Here is a 25355-nt window from a genome sequence, read left to right on the forward strand (position 1 = left end):
ACACCTATAAAATTAATAATAATTTTTATTAATTGAATTAAAATAAAACATGCATTGCATATATCCAAATAAAAATATCTCTGCTAAATAAATGCTTTCTCAATCCAACAAAGATGGCCATTGTGAAACGCCTGAGAACATGATTATCAATTTTTTGTGTAGCTTATAATACAGATCATATATATATAGGAGTTCCGAAAATTTGAGAAGTGTGATTGTCAATCATGGGTTGACGTGCAAGCAGTGAATGTTGCACGTGTGTAAAATGATCATTTAACAAGCCATGTAACACCCAGACTTTCATATTATTCTTCATCTATATTAATAATAAGTGAGGAAAGAACGGTAAAACAAATTTATGAGGCGAATGTAAGTGAAAAAAAGAGCAGAGGAAGACCGAAAAAAACATGGCACGATCAGGTATGCCAAATACTTGAAAGTGGTCAGGTTAGGAGTCGTAACAATCGGCGGGTATGTATGAAGAGATGCATGAACGTGGAAGAGGCAAAGAATGTTTGCAAAGACAGAGTGGTGTGGCGTTCTATTATCTCTGCCTACCCCTGCGGGGAAGCGGCGTGATGGTTAGTTAGTTAGTTAGTTTATATAATTAATAAATAAAACCCTTATCCACACCCCAATGGTGCATAGGGCACTGCGTCATATAAACGCAGTGTTATCTTGATCGTTTACACATGAAGGAAAGGTGATCAGCCCTCCGCTTCAGGTAACAGTTCAGGGTAATATTTAATAAATATTACAGTGAAAAAAATCACTTATATTTATTTTACGCCCCTTGGAAATCGAACCTGGGACCTCCAGAATGGTAGCCGTGCATGCTGACCATTACATTACGGAGGCATCTATATTAAGATGTCCAAAAAAAGTAGTATTAAGTTCTACTTACACCTTCCCGAAGATTTTCACTGTCCAACCTTCTACAGTCTGCTACAGTTCAAGAGTCCTGGTGTTGGTGTTTTGTTATTGCAATAACATATGTTTGTGTTCTAGCTGATAGCAGCCCTGGCAGTGTCGTTGGGCCCCTTCGCGGCCGGGTTGGGCAAGGGCTACATGTCCCCTGCCATGGACTCTCTCCAGGGGAACATGTCCAGCGCAGCCCTGTCTGCTAGAGGGGCCCAGCTCACCATCACGGACCAGCAGGCCTCTTGGGTGGCCAGTCTTAGTCTTCTTGGTAAGGGTGTTTTCTTTATTTCACGTTCTTGTTCATGTTTTTTTTTATTTGTATACATTTATTTAAATCACAATGTATACATATTTATGAGACCCACCAAGCCACCTTGTGTGTCTTGACGGTGGAGTTCTTTTTTAATACATTTTTATTGTTTTTAACGATTTTAACAATATAGACACAAAAAGAGAAAAAAATTAAGAATATAAATATTTTACAATTTTCATAAAATTAACTCTTGATCATTTACCCATTCCTTTATTTTGCCTTTGTTCCATATTTTATTTTGACCTCTAACATCCATCGGCAACAAATTTAAAATGTTCGGAACGATATATTGCAGTGTTCGACTCCCATATTTATTGTTAATTCTTGGGACTATCAAACCTTCGTTGTGTGTAAATCGTGTATCATGGTTGTGTACAAAAGGATTTCGATATTTTTGTCTAGTTTGTTGTTCAACGATGATACTCATCCACAATATTCCACGTACCGGCAGTAATTTTAAATGTTTATATATCAAGATTGGATTGTCCCTTTGATTATGCAGATTTTGAACCATTTTTAAATTTGTTTTCGTATGTTCTTGGGTTGTTTTCCATTCTTCTTCAACATTCTCATAATGTAAGCCTTTCATGTCAACATTCGTTTGAAAATGAGGGCATTTTCTAAGGGAAACAACTGTCATATTAATATTTTTTTGTATTTTTTAATCAAACAATTTTTTAAGTGTATCCAAATACTTGTCCACAAATCTGGATTATCTCCAATTATATGAGTTTTATATTTATTGATATTTAAAAATATTACCATTAATAGGGTAGAATTGGTGAATGTTACACGTGTGTAAAGTGATCGCTTAAACCAGCCTATGACGGTCGCAAGCCCCGTAAAACCCAGACTTCCATATTCTTCTTCATCTATGTTGAGATGTCTAAAAATTATTTGAAATAAAATGCAAGAAGACTCAAAGAATCAGTGTTTGATTTATCATTTAATATATAAATTAAAATGGAGTTCTACAAATTAAACGCCAAATATATAAATAATTATTTTATTGGGTCTAGCATTTTACGTCCATATTAATTCCATAAAAACCCTGAGATGAAGATCGGCAGCAAAATCAAGATCTACAAAACTTGTGTCCGACCCATCATGATGTATGGAATCGAAAGTAGAGCGGACACCGCTGCCACAAAAAACACGCTGAGAGTGTCAGAAATGAAGACTCTAAAAAGCATAACAGGCAAGAGTCTTCGAGATAGAATCAGAAATGCCAGGATCAGGGAAATATGCGAGATCGAAGATGTCGTAAGGTGGGAAAGGCAACGAAGGAGACAATGGTATGCGCATGTGAGGAGAATGGAATCATCCAGACTCCCCCACATCGCACTGTACGGCCAACCCCATGGTAGATGACTCCCGGGCAGACCACCAAAGAGATGGGTCGATAGCTGGGATTCGACTTAGCAGGAGGCTAATCCCTCTTAAAAACAGGCCGCAAGGCCTATAATAATAATAATAAGAAGAAGAAGAAGATTAATTCCATCGATAATGCTTACTTCAGCCTTGCAATTCTTAGCTTATATCACCATTCGAACATCTATCATACATTGTTTTGCCATCTATCATACATAAAAAGGTTCATTTGGGGTAATTTTATTGGGTCTAGCAGTTAACGTACATATATACTTTTTAATGCGCAACGAACTGGTGCGGTAGTTAAAAATAACTGTGTAGAAATTTTCCATTATGTCTTGGAATAATTTTTCTCCATTTTTCACAATCAATATTGGCGTACAATGGCTCGCAGATTGTGAAAGGCAATTTCCCTTTCGCGTTTCAATTTCCCCCCACATTGTTACAGAAACCATGAATATTGCCACGTCAGCTGTGTAATAACATCCCTGAACGTACCCCATGTATTTGTGTATGAAAACAAACATTAAAAGTTTTTAGTTCATTTTCTAAAGTCGCGATTGAATTCTGCGAAAATATACCGCGAGGCTTTTCAATGAATTTCAAATCAATACAATATAATCATCTTTTTATTCCTTATTTTTGAAACCCGTTTGTTCTATAAATATATGTACTATTTAATCAGAAAGATTTTATGAACATTTTATTTAAATCATTATTTATTTTAATCGGGCGTGCAAATCACAACGCGCTCGGCCGCGCTAAGGGCTGGACGTCTCTTCACAATATTTTTTATAGAATATGTATATATTGGAGTTTGACTTTTTTTTAGAATAAACCATGTACCATGTATAGAAAAATTGTCTCCTTACCTTTCAATAACTCTTTTCTTTTTAAAACCATATATTTATTTCGAAAAAAAAATCAATTTTTTCAAAGTTTTCGGAATGCCCAAAAAATGTACTATATCCCAGCCAAAGCGGTATAGTTTTAACTTAATATTTACCCGCTACAGGGCAGTAAGTGTTGTTTTTGCATTTTGAAGAAAAGGTATTCTTTAATTATTTTTTTAAATTAATAAATATTTTTAAATATTATTGAAATGGAGAAAAAACATTCAGGTTTTACCTAAAAAGGTATGTTGCACAGTAAAAAGTTCAATAAATAGCTTAATTTATGTATTAATTTTAAATCAAACACAGATTTTTTGAGTCTGCTAAGTTGTATTTTATAAACAAAAACACATAAAAAATTATATTGTGACAATTGTTTCGCCTTGTTAGGGCATTATCAAACGAATGTTAGACGAATAGACATTCGTTTGATTATGCCCTAACAAGGCGAAACAATTGTCACAATATAATTTTTTATGTGTTTTTGTTTATAAAATACAACTTAGTAGACTCAAAAAATCTGTGTTTGATTTAAAATTAATACATAAATTTAAATGGAGTTCTACAAATTAAACGCCAAGTCAATAAATAAATAGCTTAATATTTACTCATACATTTTATTATATTTTTAAACTTAAAAAACTATCTCCTGAAAAATCTAGTTTTTTTTATATATGACGTTGTTGAGTGAGCGATATATTCACATCTTCTTATAGTACATATAATATTTCTTTTTAAATTCTTTCAGACTCTTTTCATTTTTCATGTAAGTTCAATTCAATTCAAATCAATTTTGCGATTCTGTTTTGAATGTAATAAAAGGTAACTAAAGAGATAATAAAAATTTAAAATAAATGATTTGAATATTAAAAGCATTAAAAAGCTTTGTGGATCATATTGATATATCATTTTGAGAAATAAAAAGACTCTGTGTTTTGATCCACTCACATTTTTACTAACCAACTAGTTTCGGCAACAACCTTTATCAGTCATAAATAAAACCCTTAAGAGGGCAACAGGTTGTTGCCGAAACGAGTTGGTTAATAAAAATTGTGAGTGGATCAAAACACAAAGTGTTTTCATTTCTCAAAATAATATATAAAGATAAATGTGTTTTTGGTTTTTTGGTCCTGTGAACATTTTCTTCTACAATAGTAAATTATTGTTACAATCTCGATTATAAATGCGTGGGTATTCTAATCAAGACGATACTTGCAGTATTGCTGCAACATTCTAGTTTGCGGGCAGTAAACAGTAGAGCGCGCACCCAGCTGAGCAGTTGACCTACTGGGTCAGCGCATAGGGTCACGGGAGTTGACTCCGTAATAGCGGCCAACTAACTGGCGACAAGCGCTCACTCACTCTATAGCCCATCACTCGTTACTCATCCATCAATGAACTGTACGCCAACTATTCTCTCACTCCTTTCAAGAACGTCATATATAATACATTAACTTCATATTACCATAAAGAGATATAAATTATTTAGTTTGCAGTACTTAAAAAAATGTTTTTATTATGATTGTTATATACAAGTATTTAATATTAATAGTTCCACACAAGTATTTAATATTATTTATTATAAGGGTATGCGATCAAAAAAGTTTGGAGGTCACTGATATAGAAGATGCACATTTCGATCACTCCTTTCAACAATGTCATAAATAAAATAAAAACTTTCTAGGAGATTTTTCAGGAGAAAGTTTTTAAAGTTTAAAAATAAAATATAATGTATTAAAAATAAATATCAAGCCACTTATTGAAGTTTTTACTGTGCAACACATCTTTTTAGGTAAAACCTGAAGGTTTTTTTCTCCATTTGAAAAATATTTTGTATATTTAAAAAAATAATTAAGTAATACATTTTCTTCAAAATGCAAAAATAACACTTTCTGCCCTGTGGCGGGTAAATATTAAGTCAAAAATATGCCGCTTTTGCTGGGATATAGTACATTTTATAAGCATTCAGAAAACACGCACAACTGAAAATTGACAATTATTGATGTACTATATGACGTTGTTGAAAGGAGTGAGCGACATGTCTTGTATATTTTTATTTTGCTTTTAATATTCATGTGTTTATTCCTCCAATTTTTGTGAGACAGTCAATCTCACTAATTTAATTTTCATAATCAGTTGAATTTCAGTAAACGCAGTTTTTTTGTTTTTTTATTATTGATATAGTTACTTTTTTTATACAATTAAATACAATTTTTAAACATTTCTACTGAATACAAGCTTATAATTTTAGTTGCACTGAGCGTCTTCAAAAAATAGACTAAGCTCTTGTACTTGGAGAGGGACTTTTTTCTTCTTTTGTTGTTGTTGATAGTATCATGTTTTAAATAAAAAAAACACAACATTTTGAGTGTGTCCAAATACTTGTTCACAAAATCTGGATTATATCCAATTACAGGAGTTATTTTCATATTATTTTTTGACATCTCATCAAAGATGAAGAAAAATATGGAAGTCTGGGCATTTAGAACTTCACTAGTGAAGTTCTAGTGATTCAAGTACAAGGTTTCTAAATTGGTTCATATATATAGAACTTCCAAGAATTTGAGTAGTGTGGTTGTCAATAATGGGTAGAATTGGTGAATGTTACACGTGTGTAAAGTGATCACTTAAACCAGCCTATGACGGTCGTCAGCCCCGTAAATGCCCAGACTTCCATATTCTTCTTCATCTTTGATGAGATGTCAAAAAATAATATCAATAAAATATATTATTTTACTAGGGAACATATATTTTTATGCGGTATGAGGGAGTTATCTTGTTTACTTTTCTATTGTATAGTCTGTATATGTTTGAAGTGTTCATCAAAGTTTCTTTTCAAGAAAGTCTTTTATATTTTTAATTTTGAAAGGGAGGCTGTTGAACTTTTTTTATTCCTAAGTAAATGTAATTTTGTTGGTACTGTTTCGTGTTGCATTTGGGTATTTTTAACTTATTTTTTTATCTTTGAGATTTATTTGTTAAGGACCTCTTTCTCCAGTAGGTATTTATAATTCTGGTCCCTAAGCTGTGTTAAAATGGGCCAACAATAATGCGGGTCCGACGACCCAATTGCGAGTGTCGTGACTGTCACACAGAACGATTCACGTGTCAAATATTTATATTTTATCGCCTAATGAAAAGTAGTTTGTTAGGATCACATTTGCAGTGGCCGCGTATGGAAATTGACCAACTAATTCAATTGTAAAGATATTTATTTCATCTGTCATATATTAATTTAATCAAAATCACATTACGCACAATGCTTGAGAAAGAGTGAAAGAAAATAAATTCTTTCATTAATTGATTCGGCAGTCGCTTTGTAGTAATATCCATCCATTTTTAATTTAAATTTTACTTGGTATATACCTATTTCACAAAATCTACCGGTTTTTGAAAATTATCGAAACATGTGTGACAATATATTTCAAGATAGTTTCTCATGTGTGTGATTATAATCCAGGATTCGGACCTCACATACTAATACAAAAGTTTCTGCTCAATAAAAAGCTTATTTTCATCTCACCAATAGATGTCTCTAGTGAAGTTCTAGCGATTCAACAATGTTTCAAAATTAGTTCATCTTTAGAATTTGAGTAGTGTGGTTGTCAATAATGGATAGAATTGGTGAATGTTACACGTGTGTAAAGTGATCACTTAAACCAGTCTATGACGGTCGTCACCCCCGTAAATGCCCAGACTTCCATATTCTTTTTCATCTTTGATGATATGTCAAAAAATAATATGAATATTCTTTCTTTTAAATATAAATAATTGGGCCTTTTTCGTGAAATATGTTCGCAATTGTTATAAATTTTTAGTGTATGCTTCTTTAAGACCTTACACAATTCTTGACCTTATAAAGAAGAGTACCTTTTAGGTACCTATGAGTATGTACGTTTTACCATAAGTATTTGATTAATGTCTCCATAGAAATACAAACGGTTACACATAATATGTAATATTATATAATTTAGTGAGCTGGGTGGCGATAGGGTTATGGTTCTGGACCGGTATACGCTAGTGAAAGCAATCAGAGGCACCTGCCGCACCCACTGGACCAGGGGTCCTCAAACTGTGAAATAAAATTTTCAAAATAAAAATTATTTAGTTTTAAAAAAATAATCCCACCGTGAATACATAAAAAATGCGTATTTTAAGAATGGGTAGTAAATATACATATTTTTCCATGGATCCCTTTTAAAATCAAATATATTAATATACACACACACATACACACACACACACACACGCGCACACGCACACACACACACACACACACACACGCGCACACACACGCGCGCGCGCGCACAAACAAAATATTAACCTAAATATTATTTAAAAGTGAATATAAAATAAACATCAAATTATGAAATATTCTTTTTTTCATTAATTGATTCGGCAGTGACTTCGTGGTAAAATCTATCCATTATTAATAAATGTTTCACTTAGTAAATACCACTATTTCACCACTATTATAGTTGTATTTAATTAACTAAAAATGCCTTTTTTTCCTGTGTATTTTTATTTTTTTACTATTTTTCCTTTCTTCACATACCCTGTTTTGCAATATCACCATCTAAAATCGGTGACATGAATGCCTTTGATACACTTTTAATAGAACCGAGAAGTCTACTCATTTGATATTCTATATACATTATTGATTTGAACTGTGAAAAACCAAACACCAAAGGTTTCCGTCCCCTCATATGTACGTATACAATGGCGGCTGTTGAAAGCCATCGTTAGTGCCATTATTACGGATTTATGTATGGAGAAGTCTATGGGACAAATGAAAAAATCAACCTGACTAGAATTACAGCAAAATGTGCCGTAAATGTAATTGATGGGATCTATGTACAAACTCAACAAAACACATTTATATGAGTATTAAAAACTAAACATTTGTACGAGTATATTGCCTATACCCAAATTAAACAGCTGCCTGACATATCGATCACTCCTTTCAACAACGTCATATATAAAAAATCGACAATTTTTAGTTGTGCATGTTTTCGGAATGCCCATAAAATGTACTATATCCTAGCAAAAGCGGCATATTTTCAACTTAATATTTACCCGCTACAGGACAGAAAGTGTTGTTTTTGCATTTCGAAGAAAATGTATTTTTTAATTATTTTTTTAAATGTATTCAATATTTTTCAAATAGAGAAAAAACATTCAGGTTTTACCTTAAAAGATCTGTTTCACAGAAAAAAAGTTCAATAAGTTGCTTGATATTTATTTTTAAAACAATCTCCTGAAAAATCAAGCTTTTTGATATATGACGTTGTTGAAAGTCAGGGATCCAAAATAAATTAATTGAAAAAATACTTTATGGAAAGGTATTTGTGTTAGTAATTAGTTATTTTTTCTCATATGTTTCCTTTAAACATGCTTCTTACCCAATTTTTTTTGTACACGCCAATTTACTAAACCCGTTTATTCTTTTACATTTAGCCCTGTGTTAGTTTTGTTGAATTTTTAATATTTTTTTTTAATTTTCTCATTTGCGTTTCAGCCTTGTTAACCTTAATACCATGTGCCAAAAATGAGAAATAGAAATTTCTCATCAGGGATATCATATTACATATTTGACTTATGTATGTAATGTGTTTTGACATAAATAAAATTACCTTTTTTTGTATTAAATGTCAAATTAAAGACTGATTTTTTGAGTCATCTAAGTTATATTTTATTGTTAAAAAAACACATAAAAATCCATTTTAATTTATGTATTAAATGTTCAAACACTACGTTTTTGAGTCTACTAAGTTGCATTTTATTGTTTAAAAAACATATAATCAATTTCGTGTCAATCGTTTCGCCTAGTTATGGCATTTTCATTGGAATATCTTAAAGTGACATTCGTTTGAATATGCCATAACTAGGCGAAACAATTGTCACAAAATTGATTATATGTTTTTTAAACAATAAAATGCAACTTAGTAGACTCAAAAACGTAGTGTTTGATTGAACATTTAATACATAAATTAAAATGGACTTCTACAAATTTATCGCCAAATCCATAAATATAAATTATCTTTTTTTAATTAATGTTTTACTTAGTAAATACCACAACTTCTTAAAATCTACTGTGACACGTGTTTCGATGCATTCCGCATCGTTTTCAAACACCGTGCATCGAAATGCATCGAAACACGTGTCACAGTAGATTTTAAGAAATAGTGGTATTTACTAAGTAAAACATTTATTAAAAATGGATAGATTTTACCACAAAGTGACTGCCGAATCAATAAATGAAATAAATTATCTTAATTAGTCCGCAGTATCAATAAATTGTCCTTTGTTATTGAAATGTTTAATTTAAACTCTTTGTAAAAGGAATAATTACAAATCACATCAGATTGAATGAATGGCCTGCTAACAATATGCCCGTTCGCGTTGACATGTAACACACGATCCGGCACAGTATTGACGACACGCTTACAGTTTTACACGTGTCAATTTCACCGGAATTCACTCAAATTACGTGAACAAATCAGTAGTCTGTTGGAAGTTACTAATACCTGCTAACAGGGTTGGCAATTGTCAGTTATTAAAAATAAAAATAAAAAGTAAAACCGGAATAGCCCGGTCTTTTGATTGATATCTAAATTACTACTGCTAAAATGCTCTAAAATTAAGGGAAAATGTTTAGTTTCGCAAGTAAAATCCTAGTCCGCTTCCGGTATGTCATGGTCAGCACGCTCGGCTACCATTCTGGAGCACCCGGGTTCGATTCCCAGAGGGAGGCCAACTGATTTTTCCACTCTAATATTTCTTCAAGATTACTCCTCTTACTCCTCTTGTTTTTACAAATTACAAATTAAAGACGAAATTTAAATTGGCGAACTTTTTAAAAATTTTAATGCAATCACGAAAACATTTAACATAGACTTGTTTGAGAATAACCGCAGCAGTGTGAGGTACTTTGTTAATTGTGCATATGTATGTGTTTATGTGTGTGTGTGTGTGTGTATATGTGTGTAAATGTGTCCACGTGAGCGTATGTGTGTGAGTGAGTATGTTTGCGAATGAATGTTTTTATATATCATGTATATATTTGTGAAGACCTGTTATTGACTTTATTGCTTTGTATTTGTAGCTGTTGGTTTTCCTAAAAAAATATGCTGTACTGGTACCTGAAGCAGAGGATTATCACCATTCCTTCATGTATTATTGATCAAGATAACGCTAATGATGCAGTGCCCTATGCACCATCGGATACGGATAAGGGTTTGAAGATGAAGTATTCATTCAATAATTCGAACCCTTATCCGCACCCCAACGGTGCATAGGGCACTGCATTATATAAACACAGTGTTATATTGATCGTTAACACATGAAGGAATGGTGATCAGCCCTCCGCTTCTGGTACCAGTCCAAGGTAATATTGAATAATTGCAAGAGTGAAAAAGTCACTTGTATTTATTTGATCCCCTGGGAATCGAACCCGGGACCTCCAGTACTGTGGCTGAGCGTGGTGACCATTACACTACGTAGGCGGACAAAGGCGAATATGAAGTATGGCAAAATGATTATGAACGTTATGTTTTGATTTTTTTATACCGGTTGTAAACTATTTTAAATGTTTGTATCAGCCCTGCTCATCTAAATGTATGTATACTCGTACATTGTACACGTGAAGTTTTCAATACTCTGTGCTTTATTCATCACACGTAGAGCCGAAACACGCAGAACGAATATTATACCGTGTGTGCATGTATGTGTGTATGTAATACACACATTGAAAGCTGCTTTTAGTATAGTATTCATCCTAGGAAGTTGTTAGAATTGCGGGATATGGGAATATATTTTTATTCTATGAATCAGTAAAATGTAATGAGTTGGCGTCATAAGTTCCAAAAACCTAGTCAATTATTTATTTATTTTTAATTCATATCACCCGTAATTTATGGATCCAATTGGACATTGATTAAAGAAAACACTTGTTTTTTACCACTTGAGTTTTACTATAGACTACATGTTTCAGAAGTTAAACTTCCATCATTCAGGTCTGTATAGTAACTAAAATATAAAGTACAAAATTGTTCTATAAATAAGGAGAGGGGAAAGTAAGGGGAAGGGGTTAGTCAATTGGACATTGTTAGTTAGATTTCTAACTAAGTTAGTCGGTGACTGGAAACTATGTTCTAATGCTGTTTATACTGACATCTCAACATAGATGATGAAGACCATGGAAGTCTGGATATTTACAGGCTTACATACGACGATCCAATTGGACATTGTTATTTTTAATTAATGTTTTACTTAGTAAATACCACTATTTCTTAAAATCTACTGTGACACGTGTTTGACAAGGACCCAAATCTAAAATTTAGAATTAACTTCACATACGGTGTTTGAAAATGATGCCGAATGCATCGAAACATGTGTCACAGTAGATTTTAAGAAATAGTGGTATTTACTAAGTAAAACATTAATTAAAAATGGATAGATTTTTACCACAAAGTGACTGCCGAATCAATTAATGAAATTATTATTTATTTATTGATTTGGCGTTTAATTTGTAGAACTCTATTTTAATTTATTCGAGTCTACTCAGTTGTATTTTATTGTTAAAAAACACATCAAAATTAATATTATGATAATTATTTCGCCTAGTTATAGCATTTTCAAACGAATGTAAAGATTGAATAGACTGACAGTCCTTAAAAAACTATACAATTCTAGGTACTTAAGTAATAGTTTTAACATGTGCAAACAAAATCTGTGTTTGATTTTACAATGAATACATAAATTAAATTATTATGCATTGAATTAAAATTATTGTAATGGTCAAAATTATTAGTTTGATAGGCACCGTGGCGTAGTTGGGTAGACGCATGACTACTAAACATGCGTCTCGGGTTTGATTCCCGCCAATTGCAAAATAAATTCAAGAAAGGTTTATTTTCAATTGGTAATTGGAGTGTTTGTGATGTATTTTCAGTCACCTTCCCTATCCTTACCAGCCTACCTGCAGATAAGCCTTTATAAGTAAAGGCTTTGGGGGCTATTCCTTGAAAAAAAAAACATTAAAAAATAGTATAGATATAGTAATATTCAAACTAACAAAAAAAAGTAACTTTAAATAGGTTTGATTTTGGCTTTTTTCGATTATCTTGAACCGCATAATACTGAGCTGGAGATATAATAGAATTCTGAATATTGAAAACAAAATATTCCCTTCATTACATAATTAATTTCGCGGTCACTTTGTAGTAATATCTATCCATTTCAATTTCAATTTTATTTGGTAAATACCACAATTCATTAAAATTCACGTTTCGATGGATTATTTGGAAAGCAGGAGTTATTCTTTTCACATACTTAAATGTTTAAAAAAAACTCCTAATGTGAGATAATCCAGATTTGTGACCAAGTATTCGGCACTCCTTAAATGTACTTAACTAAAAATCCTTCAAATGCAAATCTATTATTTTTACTGTATTCTATCGAAATAGTAATTAAAGTTGCGACAAAACGTGACCAATCCTGTGTTAAACCAATATGAAATCATTCAATCGCACCAAAACGTAACAATTTTACAAGCTAGAATTCCTGATTACTTAAAATCATTTATAATAGAAATGTAACGTTTTGGTGAGAACCTCCACCTAAAGACATGATCTTGTATCAATATCCATAACTTTCTTCGCTGCATCGATAACGCGTATCGCTACTATACAGTATTTTATGAATGGCCAAACTCTTCACATGTGTGTGGCCCAAAGTGCGTAGCCAGTCGGCGTGGTGCCGGGAGTAGGTAGCAGCGGTCATTCATTCTTTTCATATGGTCCAAAAACGAAACTACACAACAAGACGCACGTCTCGAATCCACGTACCAAAACCTGCCAAAAGGTGCAATCTCCCATCAGCAAAACTACATTTTTTTAATTTAAATTTACTTGTATTTTTTCTGCAGTTAGATTATATAACATTTGATATAATTATATTTTTTTATTTATAATATTTAACTATGTGTTTTTTATTTAAAATATTTCATTTAAATGTCCGCCGCCGTAGTGTAATGGTTAGCACGCTCGGCTACCGTTCTGGAGGTCCCGGGTTCGATTCCCAAGGGGGGTAAAATAAATATAAGTGATTTTTTCACTGTCATATTTACTATTTATTTAATATGTATTTATATATATTTACATTTCCTTACAGTAAGCAAAACATTTATCACATTTAGCACAGTATCAGTATCAGTATTAAACGCAGCAGCGAGACTAATTTTTGGAATTTCTAAATTCAGTCACATCACCCCACTACTTCACAAACTCCACTGGTTACGCTTTCCCGAAAGGGTTGAGTATAAACTCTGCCTACTCATGTATAAATCAATACACAATATGGCTCCAGAGTATCTTAAGGAGCTGTGTATTCCAGATGACTTGGTTGATAGACGTCTCACGCTTCGATCGGCAACAACATCTGCAATGGGCAAAGTTATCTTACCAGCTCGCAACCAACGCACTAAATTTGGCGAGCGTGCCTTTGCTGTTGCAGGACCGACGGCGTGGAATGCTCTTCCACCAATGGTTAGAAATAGTGAGAGTGAGATGATCTTTAGAAAAAGACTAAAAACACATTTGTTTGCTAAATCATTTCCACCATAATATTTTCCCCAATGAATTCACCGTGAAGCGCCCTTGAGGTATTTTTTTACGAAAATGGCGCTATATAAGTTATCCAAATTTATTATTATTATTATTTATTTTTAAATTCTTTCAGACTCTTTTCATTCTTCACACATTCAGGCATCTCATACCTTTTCAAACCATTATACATTAAACAATTTTGCGACTCTGTTTTTTTTCATAAATGGCAGACTTATTTTATCATTATTATAAATAATATTGTCATATGTGGCAGTCTTGTTATTCTTTGTTTTCATTTTGTAATTCAAGCCACTGCGCAAATGTTGTACGCACTGACGCGACGACTTTACCACGCGCACATCAATGAAACAGCTTTCTCGGAACGTGGTAACCAGACCACACTAGCAGACCTCTCTATTCAGAATCGAACCAGTGACTAGCACTTAAAGTGTTGCACACATGGCGACCTAGAGTTATTACAAATCTATCATTCCTAATTTGTCTTGTACACTTCACTTTTACTATTGCTCGTAATTCAATCCAAGACACATCAATTTATCTCCATATAACTTAATGGAAAACGTTATATCGTTTATCTACTCAAAATATAGTATATCAATTAAGATGTTTTAAAGAAAATCTAACACTTTCTTTTCTGCGATGTCGACGTATACTGACATTTATGACATTCTTCGTTGACCTCTATGCGCAATTAAATGGTGTATAGGGCATCGAAAGGATATGTTTTTTGATCGCCTTTTAAAAAATATTATTAATCAATTTATTTTCATTTTATACGTTTTAAAAAATCCACATGAATACAACAGAGATGATTTTTTTTATGAAATTAGTTCTTGATACCTTCCATGATGGATGTAACTTTATTTGCTTTCAAGTGCATTATTTGGTTTATGCACTTGGTAGAGCTAAGTTTACTGCCATATAATGCTTCGCTTTTATCCTATTTTGCTACCCTTCCGTGATCCGATATAATGGTTTTGTCTCTGCAAATGGTTGATGAATTTGCAAACGATTACAGATTTTAGATGCAAATATACGGGGGGATTTGTTTTAATTGAGGGATTAACAATTTAAGCTAGTATAAACTAGGTAAATAGCTAGTATAAATGGCGCTATATAAATAGCGCCATTTTCGTAAAATACTACCTGAAGGGCGTTCAAACAGGCGTGAATTGTTATATGAAAATGGTGATGATAGAGAAAAATACGTATGTAATAAAAAAAATCGTCAATCGGCTGAGTCTAGAGAAGAGGAAAGTGTCTTCGTCAGTTGGAGCATGGCCAAGATCTTGGGAAGATGTCTTCCTGAGCAATGGTCACGCCGGAGAGCAGCTTGTGGAGCTCCTCGTCATTGTGTATAGCCAACTGCAGATGGCTGGATGATCCTGATCTTCTTGTTGTCTCTGTCGACTGATGATTGATGGCAACCTTTGTTTGGTTTCAGGTGCGTTGTTTGGCGGTGCCCTCGGTGGAGCTGCTATGCGTCACGGTAGACGGAGAGCGCTTCTGGTCATATCGCTTCCCCTCTCTATGTGCTGGCTTCTCACGATGTGCGCAGACTCCGTGAAGATGCTATTCGCGACGTCTCTGGTGGCTGGCTTCCTATGCGCTATCGTGTCCATGGTGTCACAGGTGTGTACTTTTAGAAATTTGAACAGCGTTTTGAGGTCAGCCAACAGGTCGTAAACCTGTTATCGGCCGGTTTAAGTGATCGTTTTACATATTGATATTTCAACAGGGCAAGATTAAAAATCATCGAAAAAGAAAGAAAAAAAATAATTGTCGTAAAAACAGGTTCAAAAGCTTTTCTAAACGAAACAGGATTGATAATGGTGGTATGTCGTGAGATGCAAATGACGTAAGTGAAGGAACTCATGATGAAGGACATTACTTTTTTTTAAAGGAAAGGGGAGATCACTAAGTTAATATGAAAGATAGTGTTATATTACCATACCAAATTTAACGATTACTACTACTACTAACCCTTATCCGCACACAGTGGTGCATAGGGCACTGCATCGTATAGAAGCAGTGTTATCTTGATCGTTAAATACACGAAGGAAAGGTGATCAGCCTTCCGCCTCAGGTACCAGTCCAGGGTCATATTAAATAAATAATAGACTGAAAAATACTTTTAATAAACAAAATAACTAATAATGATTTCACGTAGATGAAAAAGAATATAAACGTCTGGGTATTTACAGGGCTTACGACCTGTCATTGGCTGATTTAAGTGATCGCTTTACACACGTGTAACATTCTGATGATTCTACCAAATGATAATCACACTACTGAAATATTCGGTTGTTGTATTTATCCTTTAATTGACACCTTCTTTCAAATGCTTGTTTTCGGCACAATCTATGATTGCGATGAGTATTTAAAAAAATATATAAATTCATCTTCATCTATGCTGAAATATCAATAAAAATAACTCCCAGATTTATGAACAATGATTAGGACACAATCAAAATATTGCGATCATTTAATACACTTTGTGTAATATTGTACTAGCTCCAAGTATTATCATTGAATAAAAACTGGTTGCAATAGAGGTAAAAAAATATTTTAAAAGCATTTGATAGTACTGTACGTGAAATAATTTTAATGAATCTCACGTGCATTCATAAACGATTCAGCCATATTACTACAAAGCTTACGTATCCATTAAGTCCTTATGACTAAAAAATGTTATAAATAATAACAATAATAATAATAATAATAAATTTGGATAACTTATACAGCGCCATTTTCGTAAAAAAATACCTCAAGGGCGCTTCACTATGAATGAATTGGGGAAAATATTATCGCGGAAATGATTTAGCAAACAAATGTGTTTTTAGTCTTTTTCTAAAGATCATCTCACTCTCTTTATTTCTGACCATTGGTGGAAGAGCATTCCACGCCGTCGGTCCTGCAACAGCAAAGGCACGCTCGCCAAATTTAGTGCGTTGGTTGCGAGCTGGTAAGATCACTTTGCCCATTGCAGATGTTGTAGCCGATCGAGGCGTGAGACGTCTATCAACCAATTCATCTGGAATATACAGCTCCTTAAGATACTCTGGAGCCATATATGAATGTTTCTATGAACTCTATTTATATGGTTGTTCATTCATAATTACATCTTACAAAGAGATCACTCGTACTAGTCGATGACAGGTCAAAACCCCAATAATATAATTAATATAATTCTTTTATTTTTTTCTAAGTATTGAATTGTTTTCGCATTTTCGTGTTTTAATAGTGGAACTAGGGCGGTTCTTTTGATGTAATGACATCATTGAAAGCGTATCACGCTATTAAAAAACCTTTGTTAAATTCTAATGTATGTTGCGTTGATTCATTCTGCCCACGTATATTTGTGGAGGTCCTCACCAAAAAGTTACCTTACAAATATTGCAGAAAAAATCATTTAAATGCAAATCTGTTCTGTTTACTGTATTCTATCGAAATCTTAATTAAAGTTGCGATAAAACGTGACCAATCCTGTGTTAAACCAATATGAAATCATGAAATCGCACCAAAACGTAACAATTTTACAAGCTAGAATTCTTGATTACTTAAAATTATTTCTAATGGAAATGTATCGATTAAGACGTTTGATGAGGACTTTTTGGGGAGGACCTCCACATTTAGTATACTAAAAACATTTCCCTATCTTTGTTTCCAGGTATACATCAGCGAGATTGCCGGCCCTGATGTCAGAGGCTGTCTCTCATCTCTCCTGAAAATCTTAAACCAGATCGGGATCTTGATAAGCTTCACCGCCGGAGCGTACTTGGATTGGCAGCAGCTAGCCTTGGTAGTGGCATGCGCTCCAATCGCCTTGTTCCTATGCATCATCTACCTCCCGGAGACTCCCAGCTTCCTGCTGCTCAGAGGAAAGGACGAAGACGCCGCCAAGTCCTTGCAATGGCTAAGAGGACCACAAGCGGACGTGAGGCAAGAACTAGCCACGATAAGAACGAACATCCTAGCCAGCAAAAGGATATCAGACACCCGCCAGTATTTCAGTAAGAGCATGTTTTCTTCGAGATTGACAGGCCCAGTGTTGATAACTTGCGGCTTGATGCTCTTCCAAAGGTTCAGCGGCGCCCACGCTTTTAGCTTTTACGCCGTATCTGTGTTTAGAAAAACATTCGGGGGTATAAGCCCACATTCTGGGGCTATCGCTATGAGTGTTGTTCAGATTCTGGCATCCTGTATTTCTGGGCTATTGATAGACACAGTGGGTCGGCTTCCGCTTTTGATTTCGAGTGGGGTGCTTATGTCTTTGGCTCTAGCGAGCTTCGGGTCGTATATTTACTACGAAGAAGTGTACAGACACACGCTGATAACGGCTACTACCAGCTTACATGGAGAGTACGACTGGGTGCCTTTGACTTGTGTGCTAGTCTTCACGATCGCTTTCAGTCTCGGGATCAGTCCAATTTCTTGGTTGCTTATAGGAGAACTCTTTCCGCTAGAGTTCAGAAGCCTCGGGAGTGCTCTAGCCACGACGTTCAGCTATCTCTGCGCATTCGTGAGCGTGAAGACCTTCGTGGACTTTCAAGAAGCCATGGGTCTATATGGAACATTCTGGTTGTATTCCGGTGTTTCCATATGCGGGTTGTGTTTCGTGGTCGTATTCGTCCCTGAAACGAAGGGACGAGAAATGGACGAGATGGACCCAAAGTATATTGAATCTGTTTGTATTAACAGATAATTAAGGATATTCTAAGATAGTATTTATTTTTGGTATACATAAGGAGGCTTGAATTATATATTACAATAAAAGCCTGCATTCGAAAGTGGCCATTTATACTTAAAATGTAAAAATTACGTAAGTATTAAATATTTTTATAGATTTAAAAATGTTAGTTGTATTAAATATCATAATAATGACTGATTAATCCCATCAAATTTATTTATGTTTTGTTAGGTAATAGAATATTTATTTATTAAGAATTTAATACTTCAATTCAACTGAAAACTGTTGATATTACATATTATAAATACTACCTGTATCCTGCCATGCGTTGCTGTGGCTCATTCTAGTTAAACGGAAAGAAATTTTCATTACATGATGCTTGTGAAGTAATGAGAATATTAAAATACATCACACAACAAATCAATCGAAAACAATACAAATAAGTCGTTGCAGCTGTCAAGAAACACGCTTCCTGTCATAAAAAATGTTCAGTTTTAGAGTGTGTTGCTGTTATTTTCAACAGATAGCGCTGCCATTGCGATAAAAATATTTTTGAAGAAACGAAAACATTTTTTTGCATGTCATAAGTAAACACCAAATTTCAAAAGAGATCGATGTATAACTTAGGGATATCTAAAATTATGAACAAACTATCATTAAAAATTTAATTTATATAGATAGATAATAAATAAAGTAAAAAATTCGCGTGTTTGAATGCAACATTTCGTCAAAATTTCAAAGCAATCCGTGAATTACATTGGAGATTTAATTTTTTTAACAAACGAACGATGACATTTTGATTGATATGGATTTTAATATAAATTACCCAATTAGTGTGATATTTATGCCCACATTGGAATTCTGCATACAAAGCTTTATTAATTATCCAAAATCATTGTTATTATTATTGAATGGGTCTTACGAGTTGCATTTCGCTATCAAAATTAAAAATATATATGTTTATTACTTATTCAATAGAAATGGCTGACAAATTTGAAAAATATGAAAAAAATTCAATTTGTAAATATATTTTCCTTTTTTTTTCATATGAACATAATTCACTCTAAATCTTTTATCCATATTGTTAAATATTATTTTATTATTTATTTCTGTATTATTAAAACTGAACTTATGTTTTCTTCGAAATATTTTGTGTATTGTCTAATTTACAGTGAATTTTTATTACTTGTATAATTTTTAAAGCATTTATTTTTATACCCGATTTTTATCCAAATATGATTTTATTTAAAAAAATGTACATGAATGACGATTTTTTTGTTGTTTTTAAATCAGGCCAATATTTAACTAAATTTACGATTTTAAAATTTATTTATTTATTCAGTTTTCTTCAAAAATCAATATACTGAACTCTCCTTTAATGGGATAGAACAAAAGATGAATCTTTAAAAGTATACTTTATATAAATATAGTTTACTTTTTGAAGGTTCATTTATTAATAAATTCATTTCAGGCTTTGTTAAATGAATGTTGAACCATTTTAAACATGACTTTTTTCGATATTGTATAAAAAGGAAGTTCAATGTAACACTTTTTAGTCATAAATTTTTTTATTACCATTTCGCATTTAAATAAGACTGTAAGTAAAGATATATTCTTGCAATTTAATACAATATCTATCTAATATATATTATTTACACATATTTCTATTTAATAAATTAAAACACAGTGTAACGTAAAATATCGTTCAAGTCCTAAATTGTCAGCATTTATACTATAGGTTCAGATAGGTAATATATTAATAGGTTCAGAGGAAAACCGAGGAAAACTTAGCATGGTCAATTATTTAAAATAGAAAACTTTATTTTACTTAAAAGTGGACAGGTCAGGAGTCGGAATGATCGGGTATGTATGAATGAGGAAGAGACTAAGTTTGTTTGCAAATACCTTTGTACTATTTTTTCTGCGTACCTCTGCAGAGAAACGTCATGAAGTTTAGTTAGCGAGTTTTGTGAATCGTTAACGCTTATCCATTTTTTTCCAAAAAGCACGATCTATAAAATACATGTTTTTACATACTGTGTATAATAGTTCTTTCATGTTATATTTTTCTTCTGACTTCTTAGTTAACCATACTTTTTGTTACACCTGTATAATGAATTGAACTATTTTATAATTAATATATCATAAGGCTGCTCTTAACTTTCTTATTATACGGTGCTAAATAATTAAAATATATGTTTTAATATTATGTACAGTTAATGAAAATTATTGTTTTAGTTAAGAATAAAATATATAGATTTAATATTACAAAATAAGGAGACGTATGTTTGTTGCGTCACGATAGATTTACACAGGTCGCAGTGACGTGAGATGTCTGAGATGGCGATGACCTACCATTGAAAATATAAAATGAAAGAATGTTGAGAAAATGTTCTGTAAATGGTGCGTTCCATCCCCTCTACCCCTGCGGGGAATGACGTAATGGAAGAGATTTCTATGGTTGACTGACGCATTATTTATGATAATTTTCTTAAAAAATATGTATGCTATAACCCTATCATACTCAATACAGTAATCCCTCCTATAACGTTGAGATAGGTACCACGTTATTGGATGGAACGTTGCAGGGAGTTAATTTGTTAAAATTGTATTTTAATTTTAAATTACTCATTTCATCCATGGTTAAAATAAAAAAAATACGATATAAACATTAACCCCATATAACGATCTCTCCGATAGCGCGGTTGCAATTTCAACGTTATAGAGGGGTTCACTGTATAATAAAAATGCTAAAACAACCACTACATTAGCTTTTTCCACCTGTATTTTACCTGTACCTTTTATTGACCATTGGATAATTGAAAAATAAATGATTATTTATTTATATTGGATAATTAAAAATGATATTTTTTTAATAAAAATCAATTGATTAGGCATCCAATTTACTGTTATTTGGTGATCGTTTGAACCGTTATCATAAATATGAATGTATCCTAAAATACAGAGTGGCGCAAAATTCATCACCCTTTCGGAAGATGTTATAATTTTTGCAAATGACGTCGTACGTCAATCATATTTGACATATGTAAACTAGACAGCTGCAGTATACAAAAAATGATAAAACAGGCACAAATTTGTATCAACACTGGCGGCAGCCACTTGACGGATATCGTCTTTTCCACTTACCAGAAGAAAAAATTAAAACTCCAAACAAAGATTTCCATCACTCAAAATCATTATTTTTATTTAATTAAAATGTTATTCATAAAAAAAATTGGGTGATTTATTTTTTGCAACCCTAAATTTGTTTGTATACTGCAACTGTCTAGTTCACAAATCGCTCACTCCTTTCAAGAACGTCATAAATCAAAAAACTTGATTTTTCAGGAGAACGTTTTTAAAGTTTAAAAATATAACACAATGTATTAAAAATAAATATCAAGCCACTTATTGAACTTTTTTCTGAGCAACAGATATTTTTAGGTAAAACCTGAAGGTTTTTTCTCCATTTGAAAAATATTTAGTTTATTTAAAAAAATAATTAAACAATACCTTTTCTTCAAAATGCAAAAACAACACTATTTGCCCTGTAGCGGGTAAATATTAAGTTAAAATTATGCTTCTTTCGCTGGGATATAGTACATTTTCTGGGCATTCTGAAAACATGCACAGCTGAAAATTGACGATTTTTGATTTATGACGTTCTTGAAAAGAGTGAGCGATATGTAAACTAGACAGCTTCAGTATACAGAAAGATATAAAATGGGCTCAAATGTGTATCAACACTGACGGCCACTTGACGGATATCATCTTTTCCACTTAACAGAAGAAAAAAATTAAAGCTCCAAATAAAGTATCCCATGACTCAAAATCATTATTTATATTTTTTTAAAAAATATTCATGAAAAATTGGATGATTAATTTTGTGCAACCCTGATTTTTTTGTAAACTGCAGCTGTCTAGTTTACAAATGTCAAATATGATTGACGTACGACGCCATTTGCAAAAACTATAACATCTTCTGATAAGGTGATTATTTTGCGCCACCCAGTAAAAGAAAAAAAATACGTAGCCTGAACTATATTTGATTAGGGCTATGTATTCATATTCATCGATATTTCTTAGTAAATATTTTTCCTCATATATTTTTTAAATAAATATTTTATTTTGTGTTTGTAAAACTAGTTTTTAAACTTTTATCAGTACTTATTATGAGTCAATTATGTAATATAATATATAATATATACACATGTATGTGTAACTACTACCAAAATAATTGTTAAAAAATTAAAATGTATTTTTTTGCATTATTTTATAAATGTGAATAAAATATATAATACACAAGAAAAAAAGTTTTTTATATATATATTTTTTGATCTTATTTTTATTCACAACGATTCTACATATGTATAAGATTTGTTTAACTGTCATACGTGATAGATACCTCATACACAGGGGCGTGCCTTCTAAATAGGCATAAAAGCAGTGCCTATCCAAACTTACCCGCATAACATATAAAAACACAACAAGTACCTACCCTACCTTACTAAGTAGTACCAGCTTACCTTACTTTCTCTACTGCCTACCCCAGTTAGCAGTGCCTAGCTTACCTTGCTACCAGTGGCGGACCTACCCTAGAAGCCCAGAAGCCCGGGTTGCCTAACAACTCCAACAATTATTAAAAATACATAATTAATGTATGCCTGTTTTTAAATTATCGCGCGCTTTTTCGTACTACCCGAGATAGCCGAGTGTAAACATTCGGCTTTCGCCCTGTCTGTTGCAGGTGCAGGCGATACATGATTAGCCATCTCGCTCGCTCTCATTGGCTTCAATTTGGGCTTCTGCTTCCAGCAAAACGCATAGTTGATTTGGTTTAAAAACATAACTTTAAACCGTACAATGTAGGTACCTATATGGCATTTTGTATCGAGTTTGGAAGCCAGCTTCGGTAGCGTGAACATAGCTACAAGAAATTTAAGCTACAATTCGCAATATTTGTAACGAACGTATTTCATTATTGTTATCTGTTACTCATCTGTCAGATGCTTATCAACTAGTTTTATGCCTTTGTAGAGTTCATAAATATAAAATATAATAGAAAATCCATAATTAAATACGGTAATTGTAGGAATTATTAAGATTTGAATAAGTTTTCGCATTATTATCGTTCTTCGCTACGTTTTTCGTAAGCACATTTTTGTTTGAATGTCATAATGAATTCGGATACGGCCGATGTCGTTTGTGCTGTTTTATTTATTTATTTGTTTTATTTATAAAAGTGGTTGAAGCAATTAATTTATAATGGAAAGGTGAGCGCATTGAATTTTATTAAAAAAAAAGAAATGATTACATCTCAAGGTCTCAAAGACCTACTCCTGATTTAAAAATATCACAACTGTTAAATTACATAAAAGGAAGTTTAATCAGTCGATATACAAAACTCGTTGGATTAGAAACGTATTGAAATATATTATTAGATTAAAACCAATATTTTTAGCTTTTCCACTTTATTTTTATTTGACCAGCGACCGGGTTACCGACATTTTATTACCGTTACCGACATCATCAGACTGGTACTGTAGATGTCGATGTACTGATGATGTCGGTAACGACGAAACCCGGTCGCTGGTCAAATAAAAATAAAGTGGAAAAGCTAAAAATATTGGTTTTAATCTAATAATATATTAAAATGCAATTCCATCACGAAGTGCCAGTGGAAAATAAAAATCTATTAGAAACGTATTTTACTGCAGTCAACATTTTCTTTATTTCAATGTGATGGCTATTCCATACAAAAATTACATCTTTGCATTTTTTACACTCATTACAATACATTGTTTATCTTTATATTGTTTTTTTAAATAAAGTTTTGTCCTGACATTCCTTGGTTGAACTGCATTTTATAGAATAAAATAACAACTATGAAATTTTTTCCACTTGAATTTTATTTGACCAGCAACCGGGTTTCGTCGTAACCGACATCATCGGACTGGTGGTGTCAGTTATGACGAAACCCGGTTGCTGGTCAAATAAAATTCATGTGGAAAAAATTACATAGTCGCTATTTTATTCTGGCTACGCTTGGATGGCTTGACTCTGGCCAATATCTGTACCCTACGGATTCTCCAGTTCTTTAAACACGTTGTGCGTGGCAACGAGGATAGCCTGGAACGACTAGTTGTTATCGGTAGCCTAGAGGGAAAGAGAGAGTGAGGAAGATCCCCACACGATGGACCGATCAAATTAAGGCAGCAGCAGGCACTTCAATGGTTGATGCGCTACGTGCAGCGCAGTCAAGGGATAACTGGAGAAGAGTCATTGCTTCTGCAAGGGTCACAACCCTCAGCAATGAGGAATAAGACGGAGAAGAAGATTTTATTCTGAAAAATAATGGGCTTGCCTAACTGGTAAGCCCTGGGCACGCCACTGCTTGCTACTTACCTTTACTGCCTACCCTCATAATAATTATCTGTGCACGCCGCTGCTCATACATGATACATACACATCATACATGATTCGTTGTTTCAGAAGAGGTTTTTTTTAAATCAAAGAATACACCAAATCTTCCAAAAATT

At 33.0% G+C, this 25355-nt stretch overlaps 1 protein-coding gene across 1 annotated transcript in view; it reads left to right on the forward strand.

Moving 5' to 3' along the window:
- The window catches only part of LOC148302742 (facilitated trehalose transporter Tret1-like), a 53510-nt gene extending 31459 nt beyond the window's left edge, over positions 1-22051 (forward strand). The window contains exons 3-5 of the mRNA XM_088271070.1: positions 1009-1189; positions 15571-15758; positions 17797-22051. Coding sequence (XP_088127196.1) covers positions 1009-1189; positions 15571-15758; positions 17797-18831 — 1404 coding nt within the window. The 3' untranslated portion in view covers positions 18832-22051. The remainder of the gene's footprint in view (positions 1-1008; positions 1190-15570; positions 15759-17796) is intronic.
- Positions 22052-25355: the final 3304 nt, after the last annotated feature.

Source organism: Brachycentrus maculatus, unplaced genomic scaffold (genome assembly GCF_059751285.1).
Source record: "Brachycentrus maculatus isolate JH-2025_06_01 unplaced genomic scaffold, ASM5975128v1 h1tg000419l, whole genome shotgun sequence".
Classification (NCBI taxonomy): Eukaryota; Metazoa; Arthropoda; class Insecta; order Trichoptera; family Brachycentridae; genus Brachycentrus; species Brachycentrus maculatus.